The sequence below is a fragment of the Rhipicephalus microplus genome, chromosome 2 (assembly GCF_043290135.1).
Source record: "Rhipicephalus microplus isolate Deutch F79 chromosome 2, USDA_Rmic, whole genome shotgun sequence".
NCBI classification, from domain to species: Eukaryota; Metazoa; Arthropoda; class Arachnida; order Ixodida; family Ixodidae; genus Rhipicephalus; species Rhipicephalus microplus.
The window spans coordinates 226,355,418-226,373,868 of record NC_134701.1 but is presented as its reverse complement, the minus strand read 5'-3'; the positions used below and the strand labels follow the sequence as shown (position 1 = coordinate 226,373,868).

General features: G+C 47.1%; 1 protein-coding gene across 2 annotated transcripts; it reads left to right on the top strand.

The window, feature by feature from the left end:
- The first annotated feature begins 140 nt into the window (after positions 1-140).
- Positions 141-18,067, top strand: LOC142775310 (uncharacterized). Of its 2 annotated transcripts, none has more exons than XM_075876661.1 (4): positions 141-262; positions 1,009-1,121; positions 1,278-1,371; positions 17,706-18,067. In XM_075876661.1, the coding sequence occupies exons 2-4, from the start codon at positions 1,090-1,092 to the stop codon at positions 17,964-17,966; spliced, it is 387 nt and encodes a 128-aa protein (XP_075732776.1). In that variant the 5' UTR covers positions 141-262; positions 1,009-1,089; the 3' UTR covers positions 17,967-18,067. The 2 variants fall into 2 exon arrangements, with proteins under 2 accessions (XP_075732776.1, XP_075732771.1); XM_075876656.1 differs by having other exon boundaries at positions 223-347.
- The last annotated feature ends 384 nt before the right edge of the window (positions 18,068-18,451 follow it).

Here is an 18,451-nt window from a genome sequence, read left to right as displayed (position 1 = left end):
TGTCTAAGTTCATATTTTGGGATTTTCATTGATTCGGAGACGACTGCTCTCGTATTTTCGCCTATAGCAACGGTAGCTAAGGTCGATGAATTCTCTTGGGAAACAATCAATGTGTGTCATGTGGTCGCACACACTTCACACGTTGTGCAAGTAGCGTGCGGTGCACTGACCGTCATTACAGAGTAACTGTTGGTTAGCGCAGCTGTTACAATATTCGTGGCCGTTTTCTTTACGGTCTCAAAACAAGCCCTTGGGAAAGAGCGTGAGCGTTTCTTTTCTGCTTTTCGCCTCATTTGCTACTGTTTCTAAATGGCTCCGGGATGGTTTCTTGGGAATTTATTGACCAGGTATGTGTTTGCTTCAAGGTTGTAGTGTACTTATTTAATTTTATTTATTTCATAATACTGTCAACCCTCTCCTGAGGGCTCTTACAGGGAGGTTACAATCAAATACAAGCCAACTAATCTTCAGCTATGTCAGGTGGTAGCGCAATCAATTCATACATGTGCAACATGCATTAATTGTATATATCGTATGTATCAACTTGTATATGTAGCAATATATGTGATGTGGAAATTAAAACCTTGGCTCAAGAAGTATAGATGCGTATAGCAGCCACTAAAAATAAAGGGGGAAAATTGACGAGGATGATAGTAGTCTCCACGATGTTACCTATAGAAATGTGTTTTTAATATTCTCCAATACTTGAAAGGAATAAATCTCTTAATGCGATAATTGAGAAAAATATAACGTAGCCACGATTTAGGCAAGGAGGTTTCACGAAATACATGAAAAACAAATTAATTGATTAATATGTGAGTTTTAACGTCCCGAAACCATTATATGATTATGAGAGATGCCGTAGTGGAGGGATCCGGAAATTTCAACCAACCTGGGGTTCTCTATGAAAAACAAATTAAAACTGAATGCGTGTCTGCATATATTTGTGTTACAAACGCAGCGTTTCCATGGTGCAAACTTTTCATTATTGTTTACCTCCATCTCTAGGTTGTAACTACCCGTCAACATTGATGCGAAGCGCTACCAAGGCCATTTGATCAAGAATATAAAGCTTCCACACAAAGCCACATGAAGCCGTATGCGATGGTTTTACCGTCAACGTAAGTAGTAGCAGGTCATTCACGAAAGCGTAGAAATTCCACATTGTTCGCATACTTTCTGTGAGTCTGTGACAGCCTTTCGTTGTGCTTCTACAGCGCGCATTGTTTGAGCAGATTACAAGCGCCACTGACGAGTTTGTTTATACGTCTCTACAGTGCCTTGTTTGGATCTTCGTTTGGCAGCCTGTTCCTCAAGACGATTGGGAGCAGCAATGCTAGCCTCCTGCTGATATTGGTATTTGCCTTCGTGGTGAGTTCCACTATGCATTGCGGATGTGACCCTTTCTTTGGGGATAACAGCGCGGCCTCATTTGTGAAACCAGGCTGCCACATTTCCTCGAACAAAAAACCGGCCCTACGACGGAAGGGGGCGGGCGGGGGGCTTCCAGTAGATTCAATTGGCGTTGAACAATAGATGCCATGTCAGGGTCTCTGACATGTGTGCCATTTAATGTAACACTGCTTTCCGCGAGCCAAGTAAACCTGGTGTACAAACAAAAACAGCACACGCAGCTAACCTACTAGTCTAACTGCAAGATAATTAGAGAATAAGAACACCCAACTAGCTAAACAACAGGTTTTATTGAGCTATTTCACTAGACTAATAGCTCGCATAAAAACATTCACGTTTAGAATGACGCTTCGTTCTCTGCTCTAATAAAAACCGGCCAATGAGGGCGGGTGCAGACCGGCAACCAGCCCGCTGTCTCACAAACCAATCGAGCCAGTCTAAAACGACGGGTAGCAAACCTACCTTGAAATGAAATAACTTCTGTATCTGACAGCGCGCAGCGGTAAAGTTGTTTGCAGTGACCGTGCAAGGCGACCAAAATTCAATAGAAGACTGCATGAGTATGGCGAGTTGTATTTGTGAGAACAAAAATAATAAAGGGCCATCATAAACTAATGAAGAGGGGGAACTTTAATTGGAGAGCGTAGAACATACGCTATTGCGTATATAATCTTCATTTATAAAGCACGCACAGAAACATTACTTAATTGCTTAGAATGACTATTGAAAATGTAATCTATGATGCACCAAGAAAAGAGCGAAGGGAAAAGAACTAATAAAGCTTAAACAACGCAGTGTGCACAAGTTCTTGCGCTTTCGTTTCATCATCATCATGATCATGATCATCATCATCATCCTGGCTACACCCACTGCAGGGCAAAGGCCTCTCCGATAATCTGCCTATCAACCCAGTCATGTACTTTATGTGGCCACGTTATACCTGCCAACTCTTTAATCCCATCGGTCCACCTAACTTTCTGTCTGCCCTTCGCGCGTTAGCCTTCTCTGGAAATTCAGTCAGTTAACCCTCAATGACCAGTGGTTATCCTGCCTACGTGTTCCATGTCCATTTCTTGTGCTTCTTGATTTCAACTATGATATCATTAACCCCGGTTTGTTCCCTTGACCAACTCTGCTCTCTTCTTGTCTCTTAAGGTTACACCGATCATTTTTCCTTTATTTTGCTCACTGCGTCATCCTCAACCTAAGCCGAACCCTCTTTGTGAGCCTCCAGGTCTCCGCTCCGTAGGTAAGTACTGGCAAGATGCAGCGGTTATATACCTTGCTCTTGAGGGCTATAGTGGCAGATTACCATTCATGATTTGGGAATGCTTGCCGAATGTGATCCACCCCATTCTTATTCTTCTAGTTATTTTAACTTTCATGTTTCGGCTACGTGGTTACTGCCTGTACTAAGTAGACATATACTTTTACAACTTCCAGCGTCTCTCCACCTATCGCAAAGTGCTGTTTCCTGCCGAGGCTGTTGCACATTACTTTACTTTCGTACACATTAATTTTCAGACCTACTTTTCTAAGTTTCCGTGTCCAGTTCTGTAACCAAGGCAATATCATCAGCGAATCACAGGTTACTAAGATAATTTCTATTAACTCTTATCCATAACTTTCCCAACCTAGGGTGTTGAAAACCCCCTGTAAACACGCGGTAAATAGCATTGGAGAGATTATGTCTCCCTGCCTTACGCCCTTCTTTATTGGAATTCTGGCGCTTTCTTTACGGACAACTATGGTGGCTGTGGATCCACTGTAGATTTCTTCCAGTATGTTTATGTGAAGCTCGTCGATGCCCTGAATCCGTAGTGCCTGCATCACTGCAGCTGATTTCTCGATTGAGCCAAACACCTTCTCATAATCTATAAAGGCAATGTGTAGGGGTTGGTAGTATTCTGCGCATATCTGTAACACCTGATTGATAGTATGAATATGGTCTATCGTGGACTGTACGAAACCCTGCTCCGTCCTTTGGTTGATTGAACTCTAAAGTCACCTTAATTATATTAGCTATTATTTTTCTAAATAGTTTGTACAGAACAGACAGTAAGCTGATCTACCTGCAATTTCTCAAGTCTTTGGCGTCTCCTTTCTTAGGTATTCAGATGATGTTGGCGTTCTGCCAAGATTCTGGTACCCTTCCCGTTATGAGCCACTTCGTATATAAGGTGGCGAGTTTTTCTAACACCATTTCTTCCCCATCTTTCAGCGGGTCCATTGTTACCTTATCCGCACGAACGGCTTTGCTTCTTTGCGTTCCTTCTAGGGCATTCCTTACTTCCCCTGTCGTCACTGGTAAGATGTCAAATTCCTCTGAAATAATATTGTTTCTCACGATATTATCCTGCATGGTTGTTTTGGCTTCTGTACAGCTGAATTCCTCCACCACCTCGATTATCCTATCCATACTGGTTATGACATTGCCTTCCTTGTTTTTTAATGCGTATACATTCGATTTTTGCTTATGCACAAGTTTGCCTTCGCAGCTTTTAGGCTTCTGTCGCTTTTTACAGCCTGCTCAATTCTCTCCATGTTATACCGTCTGACGTCGTGGCTACCTTACGTCTATCGAATAACTTCGAAAGCTCCACTAGCTTCATTTTGTCGGTTGCATTTGAGGCTTTTGTGGTTTGTCGTCTCTTAATAAGAATTTTCGTCTCCTGAGATAGTTTGCCAGTGTCCTGTCTAGTGAACGTACCTCCGATTTCCAGTGCACACTCTTAGATGATACTAGTAAGATTATCGTTCATTGTGTCAACGATAACGTCAGTTACCTCATTTGATGCCTCGAATCTACTCTGAAGCTGAACTCTGAATTCCTGTACTTTTACCCTCACCGCTAGCTCATTAGTTGGCTTCATGCGTATTAGCTTTTGTCTTTGCATTTTTAAATGTAGGTGAATACGAGCTCTTATCATTCTAAGGTCACTGCATAGGATCTTGCCAACTACTTCTACATCCTGTAGAATGCCTGGGTGTGCACACAGAATGAAGTCTATTTCATTTCTAGTTTCGCCATTAGGACTTCGCCACGTCCACTTACGGTTAGCCCGTTTTTTGAAGAAGGTGCGCAAGATCCGTAACTTATTACGTTCTGCGAACTAACTGCCCTCTGGTATTTCTAGAGCCGATGCCATATTCCCCCACTGTATGGTCTCCGGCTTGTTTTTTGCCTACTTTGGCATTAAGGTCGCCAATCAGAATAGTGTACTGTGACTTTGGTTTATTAAAGGCTGACTCTACGTCTGCATAGAAGCGTTCAACCAAATGATCATCATAGTTCGATTTAGGCGCGTATATAGCCTATACCACCTTCATCTTGTTCCTTTTGTTAAACTTAATTATGATACTTGCCACCCTCTCACTGATACTACAGTATTCCGCTATGTTGCCAGCGATACTCTTGTGCATAGAAAACCCCATCTCTAGTTCTTTTTTGTCCATTAATCCACGGTAGCATATGAAGGGTCCGTTCTTCGGCCCTGTATAAGCCTCACGTGTCCTTCTAACTTCGCTTATATAGCCCTACTGCATCCCATTGAACACCCTCTACTTTCTGGAATAAGACAGCTAGGCTAGCCTCACTAGATAGCGTTCTAGCGTTGAAGGTAGCCAAGTTCAGATCCCAATGGCGGCCTGTCCGGACTCAGACATTCTTAGCACCCTTCGCTGCGTCACAGGTCTGACCGCCGCCTTGGACAGTTGCTTCGCAGCCGCTGGGAACCAAGGGCCAAGGGTTAATTGCTGTAGTCATGGGGGGTAGCGGCCAAGTACTGCACCAGGGTGGCCAATCCTGCTCCGGTGAGGAAGTGCATTACTGGCTGGTAACCGCGAGTGAGGCCACACCCAAGACCTCTTGTTTTCTTTAAACAATTCCTTTTTTCACGCGTCTTGAATAAATATACGATGGAGAATGGTCAGGCATCCACATTCGAACAGAATTTTGTCATTCTATGCTAGGCTGCTGCGCTATCTTAAATATGGGGATCGTTGCACTTTCTTAGCACTGTAGAATACACTGTCTGAAAGTCCACTGAAACACACACACACACACACACACACACACACACACACACACACACACACACACACACACACACACACACACACACACACACACACACACACACACACACACACACACACACACACACACCCACACACGCACGCACACACACACACACACACACACACACGCACGCACGCACGCACGCACACTCGGCGCGGTTTCGAACCTCTGACCTAGCGAGCTTAGGCCGGCTTAGTGCCTTGGATGACCCTCCTTCTCCCGCGTTTATTCTCTCCTAACTGCTTCCTGTCTCGCTCAAATTTGACATTGTTTCAAAGTGTCCGCAATGTTGGAGTTTCGCTGATTTCGAGTGGTCGCACTCCTACTTCGACGTTTCCTGTCTAGTGACGAGTTGCGCACACCTGTTTTGCGAACTAATCGGCCTTCTATGTGATTGTTAGTTGAAGGGTATACGTCGCGGGTGGTTAGTGCGCATAAAAATTAAACGTGAAAAGTTTCTAACTCCTAGAGAATAGACAGGTGCTGCCTTATGTATAGCCTATTTGTTGGCGTTTGGAGTAGTAATTGAAACTCCGGTAATCAGATATAGAAGAAGACATGCAGTAGCCCCAAGTCGGGAGTCGGATATACGTACTAGTAATTACATCTATGGTTGGCCTAGTATCGTATAATAGTGGATCAAAAGCTAACGAGCAAATCGTTTCTACTTCTAGAAAGCGTCTAAAGGCAAGAAACTTCGCACGAATGTCACCAGTCTCATCACTCACCACGAACTTGAATTGCGAGACCCCGACGACTCTCGGCACTACGTGTTTAGAAAAAGTGGGTAACGATTTAGAGTACTAGTTACTCTACTATGGGAGAGCTTTAAAAGCCGTCCTGTTTAGAAAAAAATTCATTTACAGCATATACAGAACACAAAGGCTTCATACCATTCCAGTAACAGGGCACATATTCGGCACATGTATGTTTCACGACTAGCATCCCTACGTTACAGTGAAGACATTTGCTCTAACATACATGACAATGTTGGCATATATGTACACAAGAACTCAATGCGATATCATGATACAATGGTATAGCGATACAATAGATGCAATGAAACACGATATGTAACAAATGAAATAATATAAAACAACTCAACGGGCGCTGCTTAGCACCAAGTCGGTCGAAAAATGAGTTGTATCCTTTCGTGTTCCAACTTGACGAAAGGGCACGACCAATGCCGCAGAAACTCGTGCTCCCCGAGGAAGAAAAGCTCCTCGGAGAGGAACGCGAAGATCTCTCGTCTCATTCTCCCCAGTATCGGTCACAAAGCACGCCGGCGCCATTCGGCAGCTACGGCCTCACATCGGTTTCTCCAAAGGCTGAACAGCCCCGCAACTATTAACAGAGCAGAGAAGCGGCCACGCGAAAATCGGCCGTTGGACACGAAAGTTCGCACACCCTGTTCCCGAAAACCAGCATTAACCGCACACCAAAAAAGGCGGAAAACCACACATTCAAGCGTCGCATGTCGATTGGTCTCTACCATGACGCAGTTGGGGCAAGTGGAAGTGCGAACCACCTGCCATCGCTGCAACCGATCTCGCGTGGGGAGCAAGCCCCAGCCCGACCTCCAGACAAAGTCTATGAGATGCCCTGGCAACACTGTGGCAGTTATTGGTTTCCAAGCGCGGTTCATTACAGATTGACGATGCTGGGGCACCAAGGCCCGTAGAAGGGCGGCCATTGTGTCCACCAATTTAGAATCGGCCACCTCTATCTCTGGGCACGTAGCTTCCAAACGTCGGTGAAATGCCAGAAGGGCTCGATACAAAGATGGTAATTCAGTTGATTGGGGACCTTGGTTTATTTGGCTATCCGGCAAGAAGACACGTAGTGATGGCCCCAGATGGTATCGAGCCAGTGTCTGAGCGGGCATGGCATTATTGCTTATAGTATTCGCAATAGAGTGCGGAGGCACAATGTAGAAGCCGTGACGGAAAAGTCGGGGAATGCAAAACCGCCTTGATCTCGCGGTAGAGCTAACGCTGGACGCGATAACAATTCTGTGCCACCAGACCAAAAAAATGAACTGATGCAGCTTTGCACTTTCCTGCCGACGTGGAGCGGTGGCTTAACAGAATAGCTAAGGTACCAAAATTTTCTTAGGTACACCGTTTGAGTTAAGTATCGGCGTTCCAAGAGGGGAAATTCGAAATACCGGGCTGCTTCGATATCACTCAGAAGAGTTTGTAACCCAGATGACCAGATGCTATCCTGTATACCAAATGCAGTGAAAGTAACTCCGAGTATTGAAATCTCAAGAGACCACTGTAAAGGCGACGTGATGTTGCTACGACCGCCGGGGTTTCCAAAGAAAAAATACTGGCTTTTAGAAAAGTTTAACCTTGCACCGGAGATAATATCGAAATCATGGAATGTATCAAGAGCACGCGGCAGCGACTGTTCATTATGTACATATAGAGTAATATCATCTGCATACGCAGTGACCTTTACTTGAGTGTTACCGGGTAGAGGTAAGCCACGAATCTGCGGGTGATGTTCAACGGCCCTTAAGAAGGGTTGTAATGCAAGGATAAATAACACTGGAGAGAGGGGACACCCTTGACGGACCCCACGCGTGACCATAAATGCGTGACTCTCACGGGAATCTAAGTAAAGGGTACTTTCTGAACTAGTGTACATCGCGTGGATGAGGTCAATAAACTTATCCGGGAATCCGTATGCATGTAAAACATTTAGTATGTAGCCATGTTTTATGAAATCAAAAGCTTTCTCTTGATCTAATGAAACCAACAGTCCTTGCGAACATCGGCTAGTGGTGTATTGAATGATGTCACGCGTTAACCAAGTATGGGTGTGTATTTCTCGGCGCGGAAAAGAACAGACCTGGTGGGGAGCGATTAATGTTACAAGAGATGGACTGATTCGGCGCACCAAAATGTTGGCCAAGAGCTTGTAATCTACTTTGAGCAGGGTAATAGGGCGCCAATCTTCTGGTCGTGTGGACATTCGGTCTTTCTTGGGAACTAGTCGGCCTTTGTGGAAAGAGGTTGGAAGTGTAATATCTTGGAAACACTTGCGAATGACGCGTGACATAGTTGGACCAATGATAGTCCAGAGAGAGAGTGAGAAAGGAAAGACCGGGAGGTTAACCAGATATTGGCATCTGTTTTGCTACCCAGCGCTGGAGTCGGGGAAGTACGGGCAAGAAAGAGGGGGTAGATAGAGAAAAAAAAAACGCACGCGCACTCATAAGAAAACGAAAACACACACAGGAAGGGCGTCCTAGCTACAACCGTTCAGTAAGGCTGGTCGATCGCAAAAAGTGCAGTAGCGCTTTCAGGGCCCTCTTCTATGAAGTCGCATCCTCTCGACTCTGCAGATTTCCCTGCCCCGACAGAGGTTGATCATCTAATTTGTTGAGTTCCTTGCGAAGGCATAGTCGTTGTTTACTATACGCTAGGCAGTCACAAAGAATATGTTGGATTGTTTCCTCTTTGCCACAGTGGCCACAGGCTGCGGTGTCGGCCAGAACTGTACATAAAACTCTGCAGGGAGTCCGTCAGGCCCTGGGTCCGATCCCTTTTTCATTGCGTCTAATTCGCCCTTGATTTCGTCATCGCATGGCGGTGATAGCAGGACGTCATGTGACATGTTGGAAGCATGAGGTAAATCTTTTAGCAGAGGATGCGAAGAAAAGGATCCTGGGTAACAGACATTAGCATCAGATTGAGCCACTGACTGAAAGTTTTGAGTGAATTCCTGAAAGTCGCACGTACCCGCAGCAGGTGGGGCGGGAGAGTTCAGCGAGTGGGCAGGCGATCCTGGTGGACGAAGCAGAGCTCTGCGTGCATACCTTAGCACCTCAGGGTGCGCACACGGTGCACGTCTACAGCGCCAAGCAGCAGCCGAGAGTGAAAAAGCGCGCATAATACGTTGGTACCGTTCAACGAGCTCCTCTTGCCATGCCTGCATCACAGTGGAAGGACTGGGATCTCGATTGGCAATGCGTATCTTCTGGATTAACAATGACGCATCTTTGGACATACGGGTGAAAAGTCCTCTGCCCGACGCACTGCAATGATGGCGCCACTGTTCTTTGAGGCGATCCCAATCAGCTACACCCGCCCCAATGAGCGATGCGCGTAACGCTCGGGACAATTTCTCCGTAGCCTGAGGGTCCTGGAGGACTCGGCAATCGAGACGCCATGGTCTGTGAATCGTTGGCGTCCCCGCTAGCAGGCGGAGAGAGAACATAACCGGCCGATGGTCGCTAATGTACACTGGTGTCGGTGGCAATGACATTACCCCGGTGTCGTGAACGTAGGTAATGAGACTGGGGGATGCATACACGCGATCAATTCGTCTGCTCGACGCTGCTCGACGCCAAGTATAGGCATAATTACTGCCATGCACACTTTGATGAATGTCACTCAATGCCAATTGCTGCACTAGATGTTCGAGTTCTCTGGCATTCGAGTTTGACCGGCCGCGACCCGGACCTCGAACGTCTGCGTGTGAGTCTAAGACACAATTGAAATCCCCTAGAAGTACCACATGTTGGGAATTCAAAAGGAACGCATCAAGAGATTGGAAGAACGCGTTTGAGTTCACGGGTGCCACTGGGGCATACACGGCAACAAATCTTATTCTTAACGAAAAAAAGGTGCAGTCGAACGCCAGCACGCGTCCGAAGGCATCGACACCCTACAAACAGCTGTAGATACAATAGCAGCACTAACATCTCAGATGAATCTCTATTGTACCCCAACTAAATCAGAGTTACTCCATCTACCAACTCATCGTCGGAAAAAACACGTTCCAATGATCGAAGTTCACATAAATGGGTGCCTCATTCCTACAGTATCACGCATTCGTGTGGTAGGTTTATTTATCCAAAACAACCGACTTAATACGTACACACTCGAAGCTTTACGAAATACCATTGAAAACACCCTAAGAATGATAGGAAGAATCTCAGGGAAAAATGGAGGGCTCCGAGAGTCAGAGTTACTTCGTGTAATACAAGCTTTTGTGATTAGTAAAATCACATATACCCTTCCTTACCTTCACCTTAAATTAGCAGAGGAGGAATCGGTCAACACTCTCCTCCGCAGAGTTTACAAATACGCGCTAGGCATTGGAATCAATACCTCTAACGCACTACTCCACCAGACAGGAGTCATAAATACCCTATGTGAAATCCGTGAAGCCCATTTAACAGCTCAACACGCAAGGCTCGTGACCACTAGCGCAGGTCGCCACATTTTATCGTCTACCCGAATTAACTTCACCTCACTCACCAATGCTAAATACAACATTCCCCAAAACATACACAAACAATTACTCATACCGCCCCTTCGTAAAAAACATGCATCCAACATATCATACTAAGCGCCGAATCCAAAGAGCAAAAGCTCTTCAGAAAAAATTGCATGGAGCCAATGACGTGCTCTATGTCGATGCGGCAGAATACCCATCATCCTCATCCTATGCCCTCTCTGCTGTCGACTATAACGGCAAGGCGCTCAAACGGCATCCATCACTGTCAACTCTTCGGAGGAGGCAGAGGAGGCTGCCATCGCTTTAGGTCTATCCATCGCGAATATCACTATGGTTATAAGTGGCTCCAAAACTGCCATACGCAATTTCAGCGCAGGTCACATCTCATCAACTGCCCTTTCAATTCTTAAGAAACATCCTCCCATGCAAGACGTTGCTCTCATATGGACGCCGGCGCATGCGGGGTTGAGTGGCAATGAGGCGGCTCATACCCTGTGCTCGAGGAATGACCGGCCGAGCGCAGGCCTCTGATGGCGCCGCCTTAGACCACGCGGCCTTTTTCAGCGCGAGAGATCGTCTTTTGACCTTCTACGATATAACAAATCACTTCCGCCTACAGCGCACTATATACCCCCCCTTACATCATAGAGCTTCGCGCTACCATGAAATACTATGGTGCCAGTTACAGACCCGTACGTTTCCTACCCCATCTTTTCGCCATCTTATACACCCTGCGATATACCCATCTCCTTTGCGAATTTCTGTCAACAAAGAGCTAACCTAGACCATATCATGTGGGGGTGTACTCGAAACCCACCACCCAATTCTCTACACATTAATAGTAAGAAGCAGTGGGAGGCTGCTATGTGCAGCTCGGCGCCCGAGGTCCTGGACCAGATCTTGGATTGGGCCAAGAGGGTAGTGGAGACCTACGCTGGGTAGGCTCCTCTGACACTCCACCACCGCACCTTTCCCTCTTGGGGTGAATAAAGTTTTTCTCCTCCTCCGAAGGCATCGAAGGAAACATGATGGTCTCGTAAAAGACCTCGGTTAAAAATAATGACTCCGACGCCAGTCGAACGCGTGCTGGCGTACGAAAAGAAACAATCAATATTGAACGCGCGCTTAAAAGCGAGTACATCAGAAAGCTTGAAAAAAATTTGTTTCTTGCACGAACAGCAAATCACAGTGCACTGAACGCGCAAAAGCCAGTACCTCAGCCTGTTTTCGTGGATTGCGGAAACCTTGAACGTTAAAAGTAATAACTTTTAGAGTAAGAGACATGGGGAAAATTAAAACATAGTATAGTATCACGCAAATGCAGGGGTACCTTTATCATGCGCGGGAACCGGTGCCCCGCAAGTGGCTGAGTCATTTTTTCCGGCCAGGCGATCCATCGGAGGCTTGGGGCTTCCGGGATCACGTCGAAGTCCGCAGGGGACTTCTGTCTCTGGTGGGGGCTTCTAAGTCGCGAGTAGTTATCCGGTGGCGTTTGGAGTCCGGGTTCTTTAGCGAGGATGGTACAAAGGTATCTGCACTGTCCTGGATAATGTCACTGGGGCTGGTGTCTTCGTCAATTTGTAGGGGCGCCTCACTCGCGGTGCTGTTGGAGTCCTCGTAGATGCAGGCGTCGTCGTCTTGAGATGTAGACTCCTCGATGACACCTGAACTTGTTGTCGACAGAGCAGCAACGCGAGGAGCCTCAGATGCAATATTCCCATCCGAGACGCCGTCCTCACGAGGCGCTTCGTCTGACGAGGGCTTGGCCTGCGATTCCTCAGAAATGGCCACGGGACGCGGGGAACTTAAGTTTTCAGTACCTGGAGGGATTACCAGGTCCGGAATCGTTGGGTACGCAGTGGGCGTCCAGTGCAGCGTCGCGATTGGCGCACCTTGGTCGTGGTCGGTTACCGCGGCTCGCGTAGACGAATCGTCGCACCTGTTCTTAGATGACGTTCCTGGTTGGGGTGGAGGGAAATCCTTGGACGCCGCCTCGGAATACGATGGCCTGATGGTGCAGGCGATGGTGGCATGCGGGTCCCCACAACGGCGACACGGCAGCGAGCAGCCTTTCCCGTCGTGGCCATAAATGACGCACCTTCCACAAAACGGGGCTGTGCAGTTTATGCGGAAGTGCCCACTGCCTCCACATAAACGGCCCACTCGCTGGATGCCTTTATAGTCACAGGTTACTCGATGGCCCGCGACCTTGAGGTAGTTGTGCACCGGTGACGAAGCCTTCATTTCTATGCGGCCGTATCGCGTCCCAGTGGTCACGGTTGGGCGCAATCCCATGAGTCCTCTGGTGATGTGTAGCAACTTCCCGTAGGGAGAGAGTGCTTGTGCGAGGACTTCGCTGGGTACGCGGCACGGCAGGAACAGGACGGTCACTTGGGTCACTTGGGGTCCCAGGGGTATGATGGCGATGCGCTCTCCTCGGATGATAAGGTGCAATGCGTCAACGATTTGGGCCAGTGCGGCCTCACTGTTGACGGTAACTTGGTAGTTCCGGCCTCCAAAGTGCTGAACGCAGTACACTTCTTCGATTCCTACTATTGAAGACGTCGCGTCAGTGACGTCTTCGGGACTAGCCCCATCGGTGACGACTACGTCGAAGGCTAGCGCCTTCTTCGGGGGGCCGGCTTGCCATTACGGGTGTCCGCCAGCCCAGGGACGCCCTGAGACGCTAACGACGACAACCAGGGAACACGAGCACGAGCAGAGCTTCTTCTTGCTATGCGTTTATACGTACCAATCACGAGAAAAAGCCGCCCTGTGTTTAGAAAAAGCTGTTAACGATTTAGAGTACTTGGTACTCTACTATGGGAGAGCTGAAAGCCGTCCCGAGTCCGGTGTTCATACACAACGATAAATATACGCAACACATTAACGTCATGAGTGTTTCTAGGTAATGTCTTGCGTTTGGGCAACGCAACTGGTGCTGGTGGACGCTAGGGCTTTAGAATAAATATTTTAAATTTGCCTTTTGATTAGACAATATACAGTCACAATGGATGCTCGATGTGACGTAGCATGAGGCTTTTAACCAAATATCAACACAAAGAATATGTTATGTTTGCTTAGCGTAATACCGCCCAGTTAAAGCGGTGCATAGCAAAATGTTACTAACTGGGCTCCAAAAAAATTGGCAGCATATCCATGCAGTGAATGATGGAGAGTGGGGTGAAGCATTCGTCCGTCCATTCGTTCTTGCTTCCATCCGTCCATGCGTCCGTCTGTGTGACCATCCATGCGTCCATCCGCCCGTCCATGCGTGCGTCTGTTCGTGCGTCCATCCCTGCGCTCGTCCATGCATCCGTCCCCGGTGCGTCCGTTCATGCGTCCATCCATGCATCTGTCAGTGTGTCCATTCGTCCATCTATTCAACACTCCAAGTACCACCATCTCACATCTTTTTATCATATATTCCCCATATAGAAGCACCGCCATCAAGCGGACATTCCAAGGACTAAATGAGAGGTAGCACACGCACAGTTTCTTACGGCTTGCGCTTCGGGTCGACTTCCCACCTTTAACCACCTCGAGTTCATGGTATATACTAGTTCACTGTATTCATGGCACTGCGGCCAAACGCTCGCTAAACCTTCCTAAAACCAAGGAGGTTACGCCCGGCGAGTATAACGTAGCAACCTTTTCCTGTCAGATAGTGCTCAACGTACATGCCAATGGCTGCTAATGGAAAATGAGAGACAGGAGAATTTGGCTTTTACTTTCTTACAGCTTGCGCTTCGTATCTACTTCCCACCTTTAACCACCTCGAGTTCATGGTATGTACTAGTTCATCGTATTCATGGCACTGCGGCTCAACGCTCGCTGATCTTTTCTAAAACTAAGGAGGTTACACCCAGCGAGTATAAGGGCCAAACCACATAAGCGCGAAAATGCACGCGACAGCGACGAGCGACGCTATGAGCGACGAAACAGGGCGTTCGCGCGACGTGTCGCGTGCTCGTTTTCGCGCGATCGCTCGGTTCTCCCGATTTGGAAACCGTCGCTCATCGCCCGGAAGTGCTGGGCTCAAGCAGCCAATAGCCAAAAACCGGAAAAGACGAAGACTACGTAGGTGCACGTGACCCTGCCCGAGTCACGTATGCGCAACAAGAAATAACGCAATGTTTATTACGCATGTGCATATAAAAAGTGCTGCAAGGCAATAATAAACACTTTCCGTTTCATTACACAACAATATATCTTATTTTTAAATTGCATATCACTCGCTACGCGGTTTTCTTGGTGCGAGTAGACGGCCTCATGCCAGCAACAGTGAAGTTCGCTCGCCGAAGCCGTCGCGTGAATGAGGTTTGCCTGCGCTAGCGACTGATCGCGCGAAGACGATCTACGTCGCGTCGCTCGTCGCTGTCGCGTGCATTTTCGCGCTTATGTGGTTTGGCCTTAACGTAGCAACCCTTTCTTGTCAGATAGTGCTCAATGTACATGCCAATGGCTGCTAATGGGGATCGCAGCGTGCGCGTTAACTAAAAGCCGAATGCTCCTGTCTCTCATTCTCCATTAGCAGCCATTGGCGTGTACATTGAGCATTCTTTTTTATTGTTCAACAACGCACAGAAGAAATCTCTCACCGGCACCACCTTGGAGGTCAAAATGTTATACTTGTTGCAAACTACAACGGCTACGAAGGACGAACAGGTGCCGCTAAGGAGCTTCACCCCTAAAAAACCGTTGAAACCTTTAGGTGTCTGAGAACTTACGTAGTAAAAAGGTCACAAAAGATAGTGCTCATGAAAGTTAGTAACAACTCCGGTTACTAAATCTATGCTTGCGGTCACAAGCTTTCTATTTCTTTTTAGAGTGCACACTTAAGGTGCCGTGATTGGACCGTGAACAGGCATATATTTGTTAGAATGCAGTTCAAGTTTAACTAACGCCTCAAAGTGCAACAGTGCGGACTGCACCAGACAACCTACGTTGCGGGTGAATAAAAAAAAATGCCAGCTTGAAATTCACGCAGTGGGCTGCATGAACACCAAGAAGTTAGGAGAGAATAAACGCGTGAAAAGGAGGGTCATCCGAGCACTAAGCTGGTCTATGAGTGCTAGACTATGTGGGTTGTGTGTATCGTTTCATTAAGATATAGGCAATATTGTGCACAGTTAAGCGCGGGAGAGCTTGTCCTTTTGTCCGGAGTGTGAAGTGAAGCATGGTGCGTACATGGAGCTTGAATTCGTCGGAGGAGTTGAACTGAGTCGTATTGGCATTCGCCTCTGACGTCGGTGGTGTTGGACGAAAACCCAGCCTGCAATAGATCTTGGTTTAATAATTGTTGGGCGAAGACAGTGTTTGTTAGCTGTCAGCGTTGATCGCGCCTAAGGCGCGTAAGATGCGACTACTTGTTAACTTGTGTCCATTCTTTTAGCACGCGTGTTGATTGTGCGCTAAGAAGTAAACGTGTCTAAGACAGTTTCCTTTGCGGTGCGTTCTAATATCAACAGCTACGGGATCATTATATGTCATGACTATATACTATCAGACATGTTTTTCCTTGGCGGGTCACTTAACCTGTGCCGCTGTATGTATCCACGACGGCATGCTTCTTTGAACTACCGTGATACTCGAGTTGCTGTGTGCTAAAGTATACATGTTGTTTTGTCTTACGTAACGCTAGCAAAGCTTTCGTCTACTGTTCCTAAAACACGTAATGCCCTCTCACTCCTCTCTCTCGTCGCTTCAAAAAATGGCGTGCAATCAGTTGGCGTTAAGTCATGCTTTCTCTAGAGTTGCGGGGATTAGGTGGACTTTCTTCTTCAATAATCACTTCTCGACAGTCAGCCTCATCAGGTAAGATGAATGACAGTTTGCCACGGCTCATCTCACTCGAAAAAAGAAAACGTTTATTATTTCTTTTTTTGTGCCGGGAACTGGTTTTGTGTATCGCGACTTTAAAACGGCAAACAAAACGCTCTTTCCTTGAACATACTGTAGAGAGAATGCGATTCGTGTCATAGTGAAACTGCGGGGAATAGAAAATTGCACAGTGTATTTATTAGCTGTTCCTCGTCGGGAAGACACCTCAACTGAGTAGTGCGGAAACGTGCTCTCACTTTTATGGAGTCATGTTGAGGATTTACAAAATGCTTGTTTTTGTCTCTTCAGTCTCGTAACTGAGGAGCACAAACACAAAAACAAGAAGAAGAAAAAATAACTGATTAGCGACAGCTATTTTTATTCCTCAAGCTTATCCAGTGATAAATTTAGCAACAAAAACATGTCAGGTATCTTTGTGTGTTTGTTGCAAAATTTAGCGTTGGACATTCACCAAGAAAAATAGTCATATAAGTGTAGTCAAACTATATATAAGATATATAAGTGTAGTCAAACAGTATATAATTAAGTGTAGTCAAGGCGTTGCCGGCGACACTGTATAGAACTCCGAAGGAATCTCCTTTTGAGCTTTTGTAAAGCACCTTTGACTACGTGAACTGTCCCAGAATGACGTCTTTCCGTGGAATGTGTGACACCCTCACAAACCACCATCACCATATGCAGTCTTTCTGATAGAAAAAGTTGATCTTATAATCGTGGTCTTTCCTATCACCGAGTTTCACACAAAAGCTGGTGCCAATCCCCCAACTTTTCCTCCATCATGACTTGCACGAGAACGAGTTTGCCGACAAAGCCTGTCTTTAACTCTTGACATAGTCACCGGTTGCTGAGCGACTGTGGGTGCATCAGCCAACTTCGCGCCCTCTCCCGATCCCAACGGGGCTTGGCCAACAACCTCTAGACTATTGTTCTGGCGCGCTGCGGCATAACAACGCTTCGCAATAAAATCACTGACGCGACTTTCTCAATTAGCAAATTCCACGGTAATTTTTGTCGATTCCCACACACGTTTACGGCGTGTTCTTAATTGTGTCGTTTCGCCCCATTCCGGTACTGTTGGCAGTGTAGTGATGTACTTGGTGTTGCCTCGCCGCAGATCACGTACTCTATTGGCTACTTGTTCATGCGGAGACCGGACATGACGTGCGGTTCGGAGCGAGCGTCGTGTTCAGCCGGCAGCGAGCAGCGTACCAAGGAAAGCAGTGGAAGCAGTGCGAATGGACCAACGAGCAGTTCCGGCGGCCGGAAGGACGAGACCACTCCGCTGCTCGAAGGTTCCGGAGACGAGGACGATGAAGAAGAGGAGGAAGAACACTCGTCTTCTGAGTCGGCAGCCAACGAGAAAGGAGCCAACTGAATGCCCAGTTTCAGCTCCATCTTCGTGCCGCACCTTGCGAGGTCCCTCGGAGATATACCAGAACATACAGCTGAAAGGGACATTAAACATAAAAAAAATCGCGTGTGTTATAAATTTACTCGTAGGCGTGCGCAGAAAGTTCCCCTTCGGGGGAAGGGGTGCGAAGTTTTGTTGCAGCAGCCCACTCCTTATTATGTCAATGCAAGCGATTCCCACGCCTTGGGGGAATCGGCTTCATGCTAAGAAGCTGGCCTGTGATTTGTCTATGCTGCATTTTTCGGCTTTGAGCTAAGCGTTAGCAGGCAAGTCGATGTCTTTTTGTAAGCACAGTAATTGTGCGCACATCGCAGACTTGCCAGGAATGTAGACTATACACTGGCTTTAAACGGGTCGCTTATGGCATCACTTAACGTCAGAACTCATTAAAAGCGCATGTGTCGGTGATTTCCAAACGAAGTCCACGCACATTACTGTGCCATGACGGG

Bases quoted from the DNA above. Each gene is read 5' to 3' on its own strand.
- LOC142775310 (XM_075876661.1), top strand. From the start codon at position 1,090: ATGAAGCCGTATGCGATGGTTTTACCGTCAAC. The intron at 1,122-1,277 runs GTAAGTAGTAGC...ACGTCTCTACAG, and splicing joins GCGATGGTTTTACCGTCAAC to TGCCTTGTTTGGATCTTCGT. The intron at 1,372-17,705 runs GTGAGTTCCACT...GCCTCGCCGCAG, and splicing joins TATTGGTATTTGCCTTCGTG to ATCACGTACTCTATTGGCTA.